The following is an 18,158-nucleotide window of genomic DNA, read 5'->3' on the forward strand; positions in this document are numbered from 1 at the left end:
TGCTGCCTGAAAGAAAAACGTGTTTCCCTTCATGAAGCTGCCTCAAAGAAGACCTTGCCTCAGCTTTGGTTCTGCCCCAACATCGTCAATGCCCAAATGGTGCATGCATGCGTCAACGATTAAGGCATCCAAACTGTCATTAAGAAAAGCAACCGGGTTCTGGAATGCAACAAATAAAAGAAGGAAAGAAAACACAGAAATGATAATCACCAGTGTCATTTATCATTTTATAATACATGTATAAAATTTGTATTTCTGGAAAATGCGTATAGATAGTATACATGGACTTGAACGTAATAAAAAGGACATCTACCTGTTATAAATAATCTTTTTTTTAATATGAACTCGACCAGCTTCTGCAGCTTCTAATCGCTATTCCTTAGAAGATACTTAAAACAACTTCCTTGGATTTCTTTTCGCTTTTGTTTGTTTGTTTCTTTGACATTGGAGTCCATGATAATGACCGTCGACAACACTAAAGGTAACACATGGGTTCTTGTCCATTGTCGAAAAAACATGTCATTGAGTCAGACACGCTTATTTCCGTTCCATTTCCCAGTTCTAAAGTGGTTCGCCCGTTGTTAGTATAATGTGACCGGGTGGTTGTGTTGTTTGGTGTCATCGACAGGATGCTTCAGTGATATAGCACTATAAAAAAGGCAAGAGCTCCACTATCCAAGAAGATACCTCAGACTCCCAAAACACGCACCTCGCATTACCTGAGTACATACACACTACACAGCGCATACATGGGAGGCCGTCCTTACATGACCCTACTATTTACCTACTACCATTGTTGTCTTTTGTCTGCGCCATTAACACTGGCACCGCCTAACATTTCTCCTTCTGTTGAGCGCTCGCCCTTCTGAGGTAGGCTCTGTGTTCTGTCCCCTGGCCGAGATACACCAAAGTCTGTAGAAGTGGTAGTCTTTGTTCCTGCCTATCGCCTAGCATTAAAGGAGTAAGACGACTGGTTCGCCCGTTGTCAGTATAATGTGACTGAGTGGAGTGTTTCTCGGTGTCTTTTGTGGCATAGTCTGGCGTAAAAATTGTACCTGCTAAGGCGGCTACATTTAGAATCGTATTTTTTCTCTTCTTCTTCTTCTTCTTCTTCTTCTTCTTCTTCTTCCTAACTACCTTTATTCTTCCTAACGTCTCAATTGACAACGCCTCACTGGACGAAAACACGAAATTTAAGTTTTGTTATTTTTGTTCTTTTCGAGGGAAAAGACGACAAGACGAGATTTTTGAAGGCGAAAACACAGTGGACCAACTCAATGTAAATGGATGTTGTCATACATTTTTTGTATTCGGTGGATGGACTGATGAATATATATAAAAGTCATATGATTTTTTTCAGAAAATACTAGATTTGAAAAATTATTAAAAAAATTGGGATATTTACTATAAAACAGAGAAAGGGACGACAGTCGCCATATTGGAATTTTTACCCCTACCTCGATTAAAGTTAATTTTTTCACAATAGTATACCTTTTTTCTAGAGTCATAGTCACGCACCAGTCCTCCAATAATCCATAATCACACACATACAGAAACATTTAATTTTCATCTCTTCGGTGCGAAAAGACGAAATGGTACAAATCAGCCACCGTTATATACAAAGTACCGTTACTAAGACTATGTCAGTAGTCACGTTTCAACAAATATGTCATTAAAATGTCCTCAGTCGGATTTCGGAAAATCCAAAGTGGCACATTTTGTAACTTAACTGGTTTTAACGGACAACTTACCGTCCATAAAGCAGTGAGCTTTATTTGAAACGTGAGAACAAATAGAAATTAAGATGATATATTTTAAAGTAACCCTTTTTTGCTAAGAAAAACTTTCTATAACAAATGAAGTTTTTATGTCATTTTTACTTATTCGCATGGCATATTAGTTGCCATGGCAACAAGAATACGCATTGTGAAAATGCTGAAAAGGAAGGATAATCAAATGGAAAAGTCAATCCTTTATAAAAGTGACATTAGTATAAAAGCAATATATATTGATGATATGAAGTATATCTGATAAAATAAATCATTAACTCCAGGACACGTTTCTGATATCCAAAATTTGATGGAAAATGTGTACTTTTTATCGCAAAATTATGGAAAATTCGTGCATTTTAGTGCAATCTATCTTATAAGAATCTACAGCTTCACGTCTGTGGCTCGGGGAAACTACGAGTGATATAATGTTTGCTAGATACATCTTCATGTATTTTAAGTTCAAGCTCCTTCGGTGTTGATGGTATGTACATTTATATGGGTCTCTCAATGGTATTAAGTTGAATTATCTTAATTTGATACATCTTGATAACTGGTTCATCAGCCATAACTGATCCATTGAGATTTTAGCTCACCATCATCAAATGGTGGGTTACCAGGTATTCAAATCACCTTTCGTTCGTGGTCGGTTGTCCGTCCGTCCGTCCATCCCTCCGTATTTGCCCTACAGGTAGGGCGTAAGAATTGTATCTGCTGACCCTATTGCGTGATCATAAAAAGCGACTAAATTTAGGATCTTATCTTTTCTTTCTTCCTACTTAACTTTATTCTTCTTAAAGTCTCCCTTGACACCACCTCACGGTTTGGCCTTTGGTTGAGCGCTGACCCCTATGATGTACGCGCGGGGTTCTGTCCCCTGGCCGAGATACACCATTGTCTATAAAAGTGGTAGCTCTTACTGCCCTTACTTAGCGCTCAGCATAAAGGGAGTGGGACGACTGGTTCGCCTGTTGTCTTCGCTGGCATGCTTTATTGATATAGCACATTAAAAAAATCAATGTTCAGTTCCACAATACAAGAATCACAACACGAATATACCGCAGTCTCCAAAAACACGCACCACCCACTTCATACACGCTATATTTACATTGCATGCATGGGAAGTCATCCTTACATGACCCTGGCTGTAAATAGGACGTTAATTGAATCAAACCAACAACAAACAACCCGTCCTACGGTTCGTTAACAATTTTTGTTACCGCTACTTCTCTGAAAATTCTGGAGGGATCTTTTCGCTATTTCTCTGAAAGTACTGGAGGGATCTTTCTCAAATTTCATATGTAGATTCCCCTAGGGGCCCATTTTCGCATATATTCGCATTTTGGGGACCGGCTGGTGAACAAATTGACCGCCAGGTAGCCATTTTGGCTTTTGATAGTTAAAGTTTATTACCGCTATTCCTCAGAAAGTATTGAAGGAATCTGTCTCAAATTGCATACATATGTTTCTCTAAGGCCTTGTTGTGCATATTGCATTTTAGGACCGATCGGTCAATAAGATGGCCGATTGCCGCCATCTTGAATTTTTATATTTGAAGTTTGTTACCGATTTTTCTCAAAAAGTGCCGAAGGGGCCATTCCCATATTTCATATGTATGTTTCATTTTGGAATCGATCGGTCTTCAATATAGCCAACTGGTCGCCATCTAGGATTTTGATACTAATAGTTTGAAAGGCAGAGAAAAGATCCCTCTTTCAATTGTCAGACATAGATCCTTCTTTGGTAGGCGCCAAGATCCCTCTGGAATCTGTTTTGTTATGCAGATGCCATATTAGACGTTAAAATGGTTTTATAGAATCATAATTAGTGACAGAAAAGTTCAGATATGGATAGATGGAAACTACACTCCACAGAAAAAAAGAATATATAATTATTATCAATAGATAAACACATTGATCTAAAGAATATAAAATGACAAAGTGTGTAGGCCTATACCTTTATATGTCGTAATAATAGCTTTACAAAGTTACACAAAAATTCATTGAAATAAGTCTTTTTAAATTGTGGCGGGAAACCTGCAAGGGAGATTACTGCTGTCGCATTGTCACATGACCAATGTTTACATCCGGTTACTCGCGTAGTGTGCAGAAGTGAGAGGACAGTTCCCGCCACGGGTATGTGTTGATTACTGGCGTTTTCTTGTATGCAAAGTATCAATATAATCGCATTACATAATGAAAGACTATCACGTTAGAAAGTGAGATAAATGAAAGTGGAATATGGTAAGACATAACTGTAAAATCTTTGGAATAATTGGAGGAAATTCACATTCACTCACAAAGACGTTCATAATGGCCGCCTTCATTGATGACGAGGCTTAGCAGCGTCGGTAATCCAGAACCGGCCTTTATCCGAGAATTTCGCCTTTAATGCAATCATTCTGTGCCCACGTCATTTGATATTTGTGTTTAGGCATATTATATTGATGCAATTTATTGTCAAACTATCGATTTCTGATACAATCGTAGGATATTTCGTCCACCTAGAATTAAGAACGAACACTATCACGGGATTTCACTTAGTTGTTGTTTTCGTTTATTAACATAAAATTACCATTGTGTGTGTTTGTTTTCTTTACAAAATGGGCATGTTCACGGTTGTAAACAAATCCCACTAAGATGCAAATGTTGAATATGGCGTAAGTGTTATCTCCCTTAGGACGCTAAGTTGCAGATCCCATCTTTCTGTCGACGGTAACATAGTGCAAATTAAGATAGATAGTACCCAGGCATATTTGCCTTGCATTTTTAATGAGAAATGTTTTTGTATACCCTCATTTGTAATGCTGAAACAAATCACAGAAAGAAATTAGGTCTATATTATATATACTGCCTATGCAGGATGAAGTTTTGTACTGTGTTTTCTGTAAATGGGGTCCTGATAAGATTTGGCAAAAGAAAAGCCAACTGACTGACATTGACCATACATTTTTATTATACACCGGTATATTAAACACTAGAAAATTGATTGATTGTTGGTTGTTTATAGTTAAGATTTAAGTTGCAACCTCTACTATTCCCAACACAGGCATGAGACCAGCTATGGTTCATATTTAACCCTTTACAAGCCCATTCCTTTCATAATAACCCCTTCCACACACACACATACAATAGCTAGTAGCCGAATGCCTAAATTTTATTAATACTCTCAGGGTACGCCTTAGTATGCCACAAGAGGTCAATTTATACAAAACATACATGGCAGACAGGACTCTCAAACAATATTTTATGATGAGTGATTATAATTTTTTTTTGTATATGATATTGTTTGGGTAAATAATTTATGATATGATGCATGTGTTGTTAAATGTCAACAACACCATTCAACACAGGCATGTCAATGTAACATGATCTAAAACACAGAAATTGGTTAGAGAGAATCCTCAAGTTATAGTTGAATAAATCAAAACAAATGTATCATAACAAGTACTGCTTTTATTCAAAACTGTCTTGTGCCAAAATTGTTAACACATGCCAAAAGTGTGAATTATTTCAATTGAGATGTTATTTTTAGATTACAGGATAACTGGGTAGGTATCAGCAGAAAAGATGCCGGCAGCAAAGCGGCAGAAGAAGAAGGAGCTTGTAGCAGCTCCTGTGGAACCCTCGTCGGAGATTTCTATGTATGTTATCACAAGGTGTTTCCTAAATGATTTTATCCCATTACTCTGTCTGATATCCAGTAGTTTGCATATGTCACTAGTGCAAGATAGCCTAAGGATAAACACTTACTGTGATTTTGTTTCATAAAATCTCATACGAAATGAACACATATCATATATATACTAAATAAATTATATTTGAGTTGGCATATTATTAAATTTCTGAATACTTTGATGTGTGTAACAACATAGAAAATGCTGCGACTGCCTTATTGCACTTGTTTACAGTTGAATGTTTATTTGTTTACAGTCCAGAAAGTCACAATGACAGAGAGAGTGATAGTGACTTTGAAGACCCCAGCCATGTCATAGCACCCAAAGGAAAGAAACGACAGAGAAAAGCACAAGATGGCGGTGTAAGTAAACAAGCTGTTAAAACAGTTTACTTAGCTGAGGCTTGACTGTGGGCAGGAATGCTCTTGTGTGTGTACGGAATACATTGTTAATATAGCTGTGGGCAGGAATGCTCTTGTGTGTGTACGGAATATATTGTTAATATAGCTGTGGGCAGGAATGCTCTTTTGTGTGTACGGAATACACTGTTAATATAGCTGTCGACAAAAATGCTCTTGTGTGTGTACAGAATACATTGTTAATATAGCTGTGGGCAGGAATGTTCTTGTGTGTGTACGTAATACATTGTTAATATAGCTGTGGGCAGGAATGTTCTCGTGTGTGTACGGAATATATTGTTAATATAGCTGTGGGCAGGAATACTCTTGTGTGTGTACGGAATACATTGTTAATATAGCTGTGGGCAGGAATGTCTTGTGTGTGTACAGAATACATTGTTAATATAGCTGTGGACAGGAATACTCTTGTGTGTGTACGGAATATATTGTTAATATAGCTGTGGGCAGGAATGTCTCTTGTGTGTGTACGTAAATACATTGTTAATATAGCTGTGGACAGAAATGCTCTTGTGTGTGTACGGAATACACTGTTAATATAGCTGTGGACAGAATGCTCTTGTGTGTGTACAGAATACATTGTTAATATAGCTGTGGGCAGGAATGTTCTTGTGTGTGTACAGAATACATTGTTAATATAGCTGTGGGCAGGAATGCTCTTGTGTGTGTACGGAATACACTGTTAATATAGCTGTGGACAGGAAATGCTCTTGTGTGTGTACAGAATACATTGTTAATATAGCTGTGGACAGGAATACTCTTGTGTGTGTACAGAATACATTGTTAATATAGCTGTGGACAGGAATGCTCTGCATTGTGTGTGTACGGAATACACTGTTAATATAGCTGTGGACAGGAATGTTCTTGTGTGTGTACGGAATATATTGTTAATATAGCTGTGGACAGGAATGTTCTTGTGTGTGTACAGAATACATTGTTAATAATAGCTGTGGGCAGGAATGTTCTTGTGTGTGTACGTAATACATTGTTAATATAGCTGTGGGCAGGAATGTTCTTGTGTGTGTACGTAATACATTGTTAATATAGCTGTGGGCAGGAATGTTCTTGTGTGTGTACGGAATACATTGTTAATATAGCTGTGGACAGGAATGCTCTTGTGTGTGTACAGAATACATTGTTAATATAGCTGTGGACAGGAATGCTCTTGTGTGTGTACGGAATATATTTGTTAATATAGCTGTGGGCAGGAATGTTCTTGTGTGTGTACGGAATACATTGTTAATATAGCTGTGGGCAGGAATGTTCTTGTGTGTGTACGGAATACATTGTTAATATAGCTGTGGGCAGGAATGTTCTTGTGTGTGTACGGAATACATTGTTAATATAGCTGTGGGCAGGAATGTTCTTGTGTGTGTACGGAATATATTGTTAATATAGCTGTGGACAGGAATGTTCTTGTGTGTGTACGGAATATATTGTTAATATAGCTGTGGACAGGAATACTCTTGTGTGTGTACGGAATACACTGTTAATATAGCTGTGGGCAGGAATGTTCTTTTGTGTGTACGGAATATATTGTTAATATAGCTGTGGACAGGAATGTTCTTGTGTGTGTACGGAATATATTGTTAATATAGCTGTGGACAGGAATGCTCTTTGTGTGTGTACAGAATACATTGTTAATATAGCTGTGGACAGAAATGCTCTTGTGTGTGTACGAATACATTGTTAATATAGCTGTGGGCAGGAATGTCTCTTGTGTGTGTACGGAATACATTGTTAATATAGCTGTGGACAGGAATGTTCTCTGTGTGTGATGTACGGAATATATTGTTAATATATTGTTAATATAGCTGTGGGCAGGAATGCTCTTGTGTGTGTACAGAATACACTGTTAATATAGCTGTGGGCAGGAATGCTCTTGTGTGTGTACGGAATACATTGTTAATATAGCTGTGGGCAGGAATGCTCTTGTGTGTGTACGGAATATATTGTTAATATAGCTGTGGGCAGGAATGCTCTTTTGTGTGTACGGAATACACTGTTAATATAGCTGTCGACAAAAATGCTCTTGTGTGTGTACGGAATACATTGTTAATATAGCTGTGGGCAGGAATGCTCTTGTGTGTGTACGGAATACATTGTTAATATAGCTGTGGGCAGGAATGCTCTTGTGTGTGTACGGAATATATTGTTAATATAGCTGTGGGCAGGAATGTTCTTGTGTGTGTACGGAATACATTGTTAATATAGCTGTGGACAGAAATGCTCTTGTGTGTGTACGGAATACATTGTTAATATAGCTGTGGGCAGGAATGCTCTTGTGTGTGTACGGAATATATTGTTAATATAGCTGTGGGCAGGAATGTTCTTGTGTGTGTACGGAATACATTGTTAATATAGCTGTGGGCAGGAATGTTCTTGTGTGTGTACGGAATACATTGTTAATATAGCTGTGGACAGGAATGTTCTTGTGTGTGTACGGAATACATTGTTAATATAGCTGTGGGCAGGAATGTTCTTGTGTGTGTACGGAATACATTGTTAATATAGCTGTGGGCAGGAATGTTCTTGTGTGTGTACGGAATACATTGTTAATATAGCTGTGGGCAGGAATGCTCTTGTGTGTGTACGGAATACACTGTTAATATAGCTGTGGGCAGGAATGCTCTTGTGTGTGTACAGAATACATTGTTAATATAGCTGTGGGCAGGAATGCTCTTGTGTGTGTACAGAATACATTGTTAATATAGCTGTGGGCAGGAATGCTCTTGTGTGTGTACAGAATACATTGTTAATATAGCTGTGGGCAGGAATGCTCTTGTGTGTGTACGGAATACATTGTTAATATAGCTGTGGACAGGAATGTTCCTTGTGTGTGTACGGAATACATTGTTAATATAGCTGTGGACAGAAATGCTCTTGTGTGTGTACGGAATACACTGTTAATATAGCTGTGGGCAGGAATGTTCTTGTGTGTGTACGGAATACATTGTTAATATAGCTGTGGGCAGGAATGCTCTTGCATTGTGTGTGTACGGAATACACTGTTAATATAGCTGTGGGCAGGAATGCTCTTGTGTGTGTACGGAATACATTGTTAATATAGCTGTGGGCAGGAATGCTCTTGTGTGTGTACGGAATATATTGTTAATATAGCTGTGGGCATGAATGCTCTTTTGTGTGTACGGAATACACTGTTAATATAGCTGTGGACAGGAATGCTCTTGTGTGTGTACAGAATACATTGTTAATATAGCTGTGGGCAGGAATGTTCTTGTGTGTGTACGGAATACATTGTTAATAAAATTTGTTAACACTTATAGGTCACATTCAATACTCCAGGGGTTACTTTCACTGTTGTTACATCCACCCTAGGATATCAAAGGACCAACTTAACTAGCATATTTGACTGGTATAGCCAGATTTCCGGATTACACATGTTTTCATTACTATAAATTTAGAAGGAAAATACCGTTCAATTTTGCCAGAATACATAGAGATCTAATAGTATAGAGCATGCGTCTTATATCCACTGACTTGACAAAGAAAAGACTTTACAGACATTTCTACTTTAGATAAAACATGTTTTTGTTTTGTTTAATTTTACAATGCATATGTTGTGGAGATTTGTTTTTCAATAATTGAATACTGTTCTGTGCCTAGGGACGTCAGAGGAAGGCTGGAGGAGGAGGGGGTAGAGGGAGGAAGAAGAGTGGTGAGGATGAGGAATGCTGGCACAGGCAGTATGTTTGATGTCGTGAGGGGAGGAAGATCTTCACTGCAGGTTAGTATGTTTGATGTAGTGAGGGGAGGACGATCTTCACTGGAGGTTAGTATGTTTGATGTCGTGAGGGGAGGACGATCTTCACTGCAGGTTAGTATGTTTGATGTAGTGAGGGGAGGACGATCTTCACTGCAGGTTAGTATGTTTGATGTAGTGAGGGGAGGATGATCTTCACTGCAGGTTAGTATGTTTGATGTAGTGAGGGGAGGACGATCTTCACTGCAGGTTAGTATGTTTGATGTAGTGAGGGGAGGACGATCTTCACTGCAGGTTAGTATGTTTGATGTAGTGAGGGGAGGATGATCTTCACTGCAGGTTAGTATGTTTGATGTAGTGAGGGGAGGACGATCTTCACTGCAGGTTAGTATGTTTGATGTAGTGAGGGGAGGATGATCTTCACTGCAGGTTAGTATGTTTGTGTAGTGAGGGGAGGATGATCTTCACTGTAGGTTAGTATGTTTGATGTAGTAAGGGGAGGACGATCTTCACTGCAGGTTAGTATGTTTGATGTAGTGAGGGGAGGATGATCTTCACTGCAGGTTAGTATGTTTGATGTAGTGAGGGGAGGACGATCTTCACTGCAGGTTAGTATGTTTGATGTAGTGAGGGGAGGACGATCTTCACTGCAGGTTAGTATGTTTGATGTAGTGAGGGGAGGACGATCTTCACTGCAGGTTAGTATGTTTGATGTAGTGAGGGGAGGACGATCTTCACTGCAGGTTAGTATGTTTGATGTAGTGAGGGGAGGACGATCTTCACTGCAGGTTAGTATGTTTGATGTAGTGAGGGGAGGATGATCTTCACTGCAGGTTAGTATGTTTGATGTAGTGAGGGGAGGATGATCTTCACTGCAGGTTAGTATGTTTGATGTAGTGAGGGGAGGACGATCTTCACTGCAGGTTAGTATGTTTGATGTAGTGAGGGGAGGACGAGGAGTATGTTTAATGTGTTTGATGTAGTGAGGGGAGGATGATCTTCACTGGAGGTTAGTATGTGTTTGATGTAGTGAGGGGAGGACGATCTTCACTGCAGGTTAGTATGTTTGATGTAGTGAGGGGAGGATGATCTTCACTGCAGGTTAGTATGTTTGATGTAGTGAGGGGAGGACGATCTTCACTGTAGGTTAGTATGTTTGATGTAGTGAGGGGAGGATGATCTTCACTGCAGGTTAGTATGTTTGATGTAGTGAGGGGAGGACGATCTTCACTGCAGGTTAGTATGTTTGATGTTGTGGGAGGGGAGGACGATCTTCACTGCAGGTTAGTATGTTTGATGTAGTGAGGGGAGGACGATCTTCACTGCAGGTTAGTATGTTTGATGTAGTGAGGGGAGGACGATCTTCACTGCAGGTTAGTATGTTTGATGTAGTAGAGGGGAGGACGATCTTCACTGCAGGTTAGTATGTTTGATGTAGTGAGGGGAGGACGATCTTCACTGCAGGTTAGTATGTTTGATGTCGTGAGGGGAGGACGATCTTCACTGCAGGTGAGTATGTTTGATGTAGTGAGGGGAGGACGATCTTCACTGCAGGTTACTATGTTTAATGTAGTGAGTGGAGGATGATCTTCACTGCAGGTTAGGATATTTCACATCTCTTCTTAAAAACCGACCAATATTGAAAACAAAAATTGATGTAAAATCAATGCTTATACCGATTATCAGTATACTTGTACTGAAAACAACTTGATGTTGCTTCTAAATTTTGGAGTTTCCATTTGAAAACAGGTTTGTGGAGATTCAAGTTATTTGTTCTTTAATACATAATGTTACATTTTAATAGTCTGTATCAACAAAATGCCATGAATTCAGAATGCTCCCATACTTCACAGGGATATCCTGTGGTTGCTAGGGAAAAGATATCAGGGGGTGTAAGACAGCTCACACGTGATAAACAATAACGTGATGTCATAAATACATTCGGCGTAGCCGTGGCATGCATTGTCGATGACATCATCAATTTTGACGCATAACGATGTTCCTGTGATCATGACGCGATAAAAAGCAATATAAAAAAAACAGGATTTTTATATTATATTTTTTTTTCAAATAAGTATGGGAGAAAAGGAATCAAACATGGGCCTGTCAAGTGGACAGGGATATCTCAACCCTCGTGAACGATTTTGGCCATCAACCCTCGGCAAGCCTCGTGTTGACATGCCAAAATCTTTCACTTAGCACACAGGAAATTTCACCAGATATTGATTGTTTGATTTCTGTTTTACAAGATCTTTGTTGGTTGTTACAGTCCTCGGTAGATGATTGGATTGAGAAATACAAGAATGACCGAGACGCTGCCCTGCTGGAACTGATCCAGTTCTTTGTCCAGTCCTCGGGATGTAAAGGGAAAATCAGTCCGTTTATGTACGCTAACCAGGAGCACTCGGAAATCATCAGGAAAATGACCGAGGAGTTTGATGAGGTAGGGATTGTAGTATATATACTGATGTCAGAGAGCGTGTTATTGGACTATGGGCTCCTCTAAAATCTACACATCCTCAACATTTTTCAGATATTTAAGCTTATGTGACTGTATATTGTGTTGTTTTAGGTATATTCAGTTGATTGTCACCTATATATTGTGTTGTTTTAGGTATAGTTGATTGTCACCTATATATTGTGTTGTTTTAGGTATATTCAGTTGATTGTCACCTATATATTGTGTTGTTTTAGGTATATTCAGTTGATTGTCACCTATATATTGTGTTGTTTTAGGTATATTCAGTTGATGTCACCTATATATTGAGCGATAAACGAGACAAACAATTGTATGATACAATTTTAGGTCCTGGTCATTATCAGCATCAGAATGTTTTACTCGTCTGATGGACAAGTGTGCTGTCAACATTCACTTGTCCGACAGCTAAATCTACTCGTCTTGGCGAGCGGACGAGTATATTTTTCCAGCCCTGCTTCATTTTCTTTTTTCATGCATGACAAAGTGATGCAATGAAATGTCATGAAACTTTGGTAGTGTAGACGTGGCATAATAATTGAATTTGATTGCTACCACAACTATTCATAAATTTTGAAATGTAAATCAAATATAAATTAATTTCACTTGCAGATTTAAGTGTCTGTCTGTGAGGGCCTAAATAAGACTTGTTCCAAATGTCATAGTGTATAAGATTTTGTGGTTCAAAGTATCTATGGATTCTATGTTTTGTTGCCTTGTTCCAGGACAGTGGTGACTACCCTTTGATAATGAGTGGGCCACAGTGGAAGAAGTTCCGTTCTAACTTCTGTGAGTACGTACAGGTATTGGTCAGACAGTGTCAGTACAGCATTATCTATGACCAGTACATGATGGACAACATCATCTCCCTTCTCACCGGACTCACAGATTCGCAAGTACGAGCATTCAGGCATACATCTACTCTAGCAGGTGAGTTTAACACCCTTAAAAATATATCCAGTCTACTTGCAACTGACAACTCAATTAAAAAATGATGAACGTTTACAAAGTTACATGTTGCCATTAGCTTTATTGATGCTTAGTGAACATTGACCAATCCCCAAACGACTATTTACCCCACCCCTTTCTTCTTCCATATCAACTGTGGCTATGACACACTGACTATTCAATATTCTCCCTTATCTTCAATATTCTCCTTTATCTTCAATATTCTCCCTTATCAACTGTAGCTACGTCACACTGGCTATTCAATATTCTCCCTTATCAACTGTAGCTACGTCACACTGGCTATTCAATATTCTCCCATTATCAACTGTAGCTACGTCACACTGGCTATTCAAACACTGGCTATTCAATATTCTCCCTTATCAACTGTAGCTACGTCACACTGGCTATTCAATATTCTCCCTTATCAACTGTAGCTACGTCACACTGGCTATTCAATATTCTCCCTTATCAATTGTAGCTACGTCACACTGGCTATTCAATATTCTCCCGTATCAACTGTAGCTATGTCACACTGGCTATTCAATATTCTCCCTTATCAACTGTAGCTACATCACACTGACTAAACAATATTCTCCCTTATCAACTGTAGCTACGTCACACTGGCTATTCAATATTCTCCCTTATCAACTGTAGCTACGTCATACTGGCTATTCAATATTCTCCCTTATCAACTGTAGCTACGTCACACTGGCTATTCAATATTTCCCATTATCAACTGTAGCTACGTCACACTGGCTATTCAATATTCTCCCTTATCAACTGTAGCTACGTCACACTGGCTATTCAATATTCTCCCTTATCAACTGTAGCTACATCACACTGACTAAACAATATTCTCCCTTATCAACTGTAGCTACGTCACACTGGCTATTCAATATTCTCCCTTATCAACTGTAGCTACGTCACACTGGCTATTCAATATTCTCCCTTATCAACTGTAGCTACGTCACACTGGCTATTCAATATTCTCCCTTATCAACTGTAGCTACATCACACTGACTATTCAATATTTCCCATTATCAACTAGCTACGTCACACTGGCTATTCAATAGTCTCCCTTATCAACTGTAGCTACGTCACACTGGCTATTCAATATTTCCCATTATCAACTGTAGCTACGCAGGGTTCACGCCAGCGGTCGCCAATGTCGCATTTTGCGAAAAAAATATTTCATTGGCGATAAAATTATGACTTTGGCGATTTTTTTGGCAACAGAAAAATTGCCCATTTAAAAATTGAAGCCATGTGTTCACCCATAATATCATAAGTTGTACAGGTAGAAATTGATCCTATACAGGTAAATCACAGTCCAGGTTGTTTATTAATTAGTGTCATGACTTGGTAGGCCAGCATGTAAGCTGTCAATTACCAAAGGCAGTGACCCATGGCTGTTTGTTTACATAACACTGTTACTCTACCGGTGATCGTCTAGCCGTTCACCTGGAAGCTTGTTACAGCTTGGTAAGCTTAGTTGACAATAAAATCATCACAAAGAACAAAATAAGATGTGAAAATCATTGTCACATATATCAATCAAAACCATTTTACTTACTGTGCCTTTGAATGCAAAGCAGACAAGACCGACTGAGCACATGGCTCAGCCGCCATTTTGGTTTGTTTTGGGTAGAAGTCAACACTAATATCTGAACCGGAAGTCAATAAATTCCGGATTTTCATACATATTTTTCAACATTAAACACCAAGAAAATGAAAATTAACACATAGTTTTCTTCTTCAAGTTCCAAACATCAACAAATTACGATTTTAAGAAATATGATATATCCATTAAATAATACAGACGAGTTTAAGAAATATGATATATCCATTAAATAATACAGACGAGTATAATGTTCAAATGATTCAAACATTTGCATGACGTTGAATATAAACAATATGACAGTAGGCTAGTTTCTGAAATATTATCAAGCTGGTTCGCTCCATCAATCAACAATACAGGAATATATAATTCTCTAAACACATTTAACAAATGTTTAAGGCCCGGTGAATACATGGCTGCAGGGATTTTGAGGCTATTTCAGGCTTCATCGTCCGCCGCCATTTTCGATTTCCTACACGTGTCAAAACAACACTGCCATCCGATCAGCCCTTTGAAGTTTAATCACGATCGTAAGCTTATTTTGCCAGGACAATTGTACGTAAATTTGTTTATTATTTAGGTTCAAAAGTGTAAATATTTGCAGACACTATCATGTTTAGTTATTGCATTTTTAGGTTACGATCGTCTGTAGCCTAGCGTTTTCACAAACAGACTCGTATTTTTTTAAAACAAGAACCTCACATTTGAACATTTTTGTTACTCAACAACACGGTTCAAATCGATGTAAAACTACATAACATAGCACTGTATGTTTGTATAATGTAAAGGGTGTTTTTATTATGGAATATATACAAAATAGACACCACATGTGTTAAGGTCAAAATATTGCAATACATATCACAATACAGTTGTTGTGTATCGCAATATATCGTGGTACGCTTCTGCCGTATCGCGGCAGCCCTAATCAACTGTAGCTAATTATAAGTCACACTGGCTATTCAATATTTCCCATTATCAACTGTAGCTATCACACACTGACTATTCAATATTCTCCCTTATCAACTATAGCTATGACACACTGGCTATTCACACTTTACCTATTCAGCCATGAAGTTGATGACCGCTCTGGTGGATGTAGCCCTGAATCTGAGTATCAACTTAGATAACACACAGCGACAGTATGAAGCGGAACGTCAGAAACAACAGACAAAGCGAGCAAACGACAGATTGGATATGCTTTTACAGAGGAGACAGGAGGTGAGTATTTTAAATTGTACAGTTACTGTTGATAAAGTGTCGTCCTTCATTGGTGATCTCGAGTCATTATACTGACATTCTTGGTTGTTTAGTATTTACCCAGATATATAATTCAATCCTCTACATTGAGGAAGATACCTAAAATCATTTTTGTTGATAATATAGTTTATGTGTTTGTAATTTTGCATAGCTCAGATGCTCAATTACAGCAAATTTATGAAATAAAGTTAAATTAGATGAAAAGCTGTGTGGATGGAAGTTAATTGACAGCTAGATATTTAGTTCCATTGATACATTTATAATTTCAGCTGTGTGGATGGAAGTTATGACAGCTAGATCTGTGCAGTTCTATTGATATCTTTATAATTTTATGTTAAATTTTCATTTACTCACCAGTTGGAAGAAAATCAGGCTGAAATCAGAAACATGTTGACTTACATATTCAAAGGAGTATTTGTTCACAGATACAGGTAAGAAATAGATACAGGTAAATACTAGATACAGGTAAACAATAGATACAGGATACAGGTAAACAATAGATACAGGTAAACAATAGATACAGGTAAACAATGATTGATTGGGCTATATAATGGTGTCCTGCCTGACTCGATGCACCCCATCTCAATGTCATATTTGGCTTTCTAGCATTTATTTCTTAGGCAAAAGTAGTTTAATAATCAAGAAATGATAAAAGTTCACCATTTGTTTCCCAATAGTATTTTGTTGAATACATTGATTTAAGAGTTTTATATCAGAAATAGATATTGATTTAAGAGTTTTATATCAGAAATAGATGTGTAGTTTGAGTGGTGCATGGGTTGCTATATCAGTCAATATCACTTATCTCGATTCTTGACACACCATTGTAGACAGTCAATATCTTTATCTCAATTCTTGACACACCATTGTAGACAGTCAATATCTTTATCTCGATTCTTGACACACCATTGTAGACAGTCAATATCTTTATCTCGATTCTTGACACACCATTGTAGACAGTCAATATCTTTATCTCTATTCTTGACACACCATTGTAGACAGTCAATATCTTTATCTCGATTCTTGACACACCATTGTAGACAGTCAATATCTTTATCTCTATTCTTGACACACCATTGTAGACAGTCAATATCTTTATCTCGATTCTTGACACACCATTGTAGACAGTCAATATCTTTATCTCGATTCTTGACACACCATTGTAGACAGTCAATATCTTTATCTCGATTCTTTACACACTATTGTAGAGATGCCCAGCCCGAGATCCGGTCCATTTGCATAGCAGAGATAGGTGTGTGGATGAAGAGATACCCTAACATGTTTTTAGACGATGGATACCTGAAATACGTCGGCTGGACGTTATACGACAAAGTATGTGGTCCTGTAATAATGGGTGTCTCAATATTGGACTTTAATATTAGGAAAGAGTTCACATTTGAAGAAAGATGAACTCAAAACTTACTTTAATATCAGCTTATATATATGTTTGTTAATTGGTATTAGTTGGAAACATTTCAGGATCAAAAATTGATTTGGATTTGCTCTCACTTAAATTCATAATCAGAAATTCTCAGATTTTCTTACAAGCTGATCGTATTAACAGGGTTGAGATCGGTCTCCACCGTCTATTAGACCGTTGGTATACTATCTCTAGTGTTTATATCAACAGGTAGGTGAGGTCCGTCTCCATTGTCTACGAGCTCTTCAGCCACTCTACAACACGGAAGACTTGGCTCACAAACTCGAGCTCTTTACAAACAGATTCAAGGTAAAGCATTTAATTCATTACTAAATCGTTGAGTTTTCTGTTTTAATTGAACTTTTTCATCCATTGCCTTGAGAGAGTAGGACAGATGTTTAGTGTGAAATGAAGAAAAGAGGTTGATGGTTACATTGGTCTTTCTAATTCTGATCATTTTCTTTTTTTTAGTGTGAGCGTACTCCCGCAATATTATTTTCCTTGTCGGGTGTGGAGTCTGTGTACATCCGCTATGTGCAGATTCCAACTGCGCACGCGATACCGGAAGTCAGTGCCTTATACCGTTTAATAGATTTCGCCGTGATTTAGTGACACCAACCTTTCAAAAACATATACTAAGATATACCTGTCAGTAATGTTCTACTATAAATAACAACAGTGCCATTACACAGTGCTAAACACATTCGTTTTGTGTAAACTTCAAGCGGGGTATCATACAAACTCTTGCATCGGTCACAATATTCTAAGCATCTGATCTACTCTGGAAACTTCCTGAACAATACAATGCAAATCAGGTTTATATAGTCAATAAAAGAAAGTGACAGTTTGAAACT

At 38.1% G+C, this 18,158-nt stretch overlaps 1 protein-coding gene across 1 annotated transcript; it reads left to right on the forward strand.

The window, feature by feature from the left end:
• The first annotated feature begins 3,838 nt into the window (after nucleotides 1-3,838).
• On the forward strand, nucleotides 3,839-17,913 carry LOC138308074 (cohesin subunit SA-2-like). The gene is made up of 11 exons (XM_069249022.1): nucleotides 3,839-3,904; nucleotides 5,304-5,412; nucleotides 5,702-5,807; nucleotides 9,489-9,609; nucleotides 11,855-12,028; nucleotides 12,787-12,991; nucleotides 15,694-15,845; nucleotides 16,242-16,315; nucleotides 17,093-17,216; nucleotides 17,515-17,613; nucleotides 17,776-17,913. The coding sequence occupies exons 3-11, from the start codon at nucleotides 5,800-5,802 to the stop codon at nucleotides 17,911-17,913; spliced, it is 1,095 nt and encodes a 364-aa protein (XP_069105123.1). The 5' UTR covers nucleotides 3,839-3,904; nucleotides 5,304-5,412; nucleotides 5,702-5,799.
• Nucleotides 17,914-18,158: the final 245 nt, after the last annotated feature.

The sequence above is a fragment of the Argopecten irradians genome, chromosome 14 (assembly GCF_041381155.1).
Source record: "Argopecten irradians isolate NY chromosome 14, Ai_NY, whole genome shotgun sequence".
NCBI classification, from domain to species: Eukaryota; Metazoa; Mollusca; class Bivalvia; order Pectinida; family Pectinidae; genus Argopecten; species Argopecten irradians.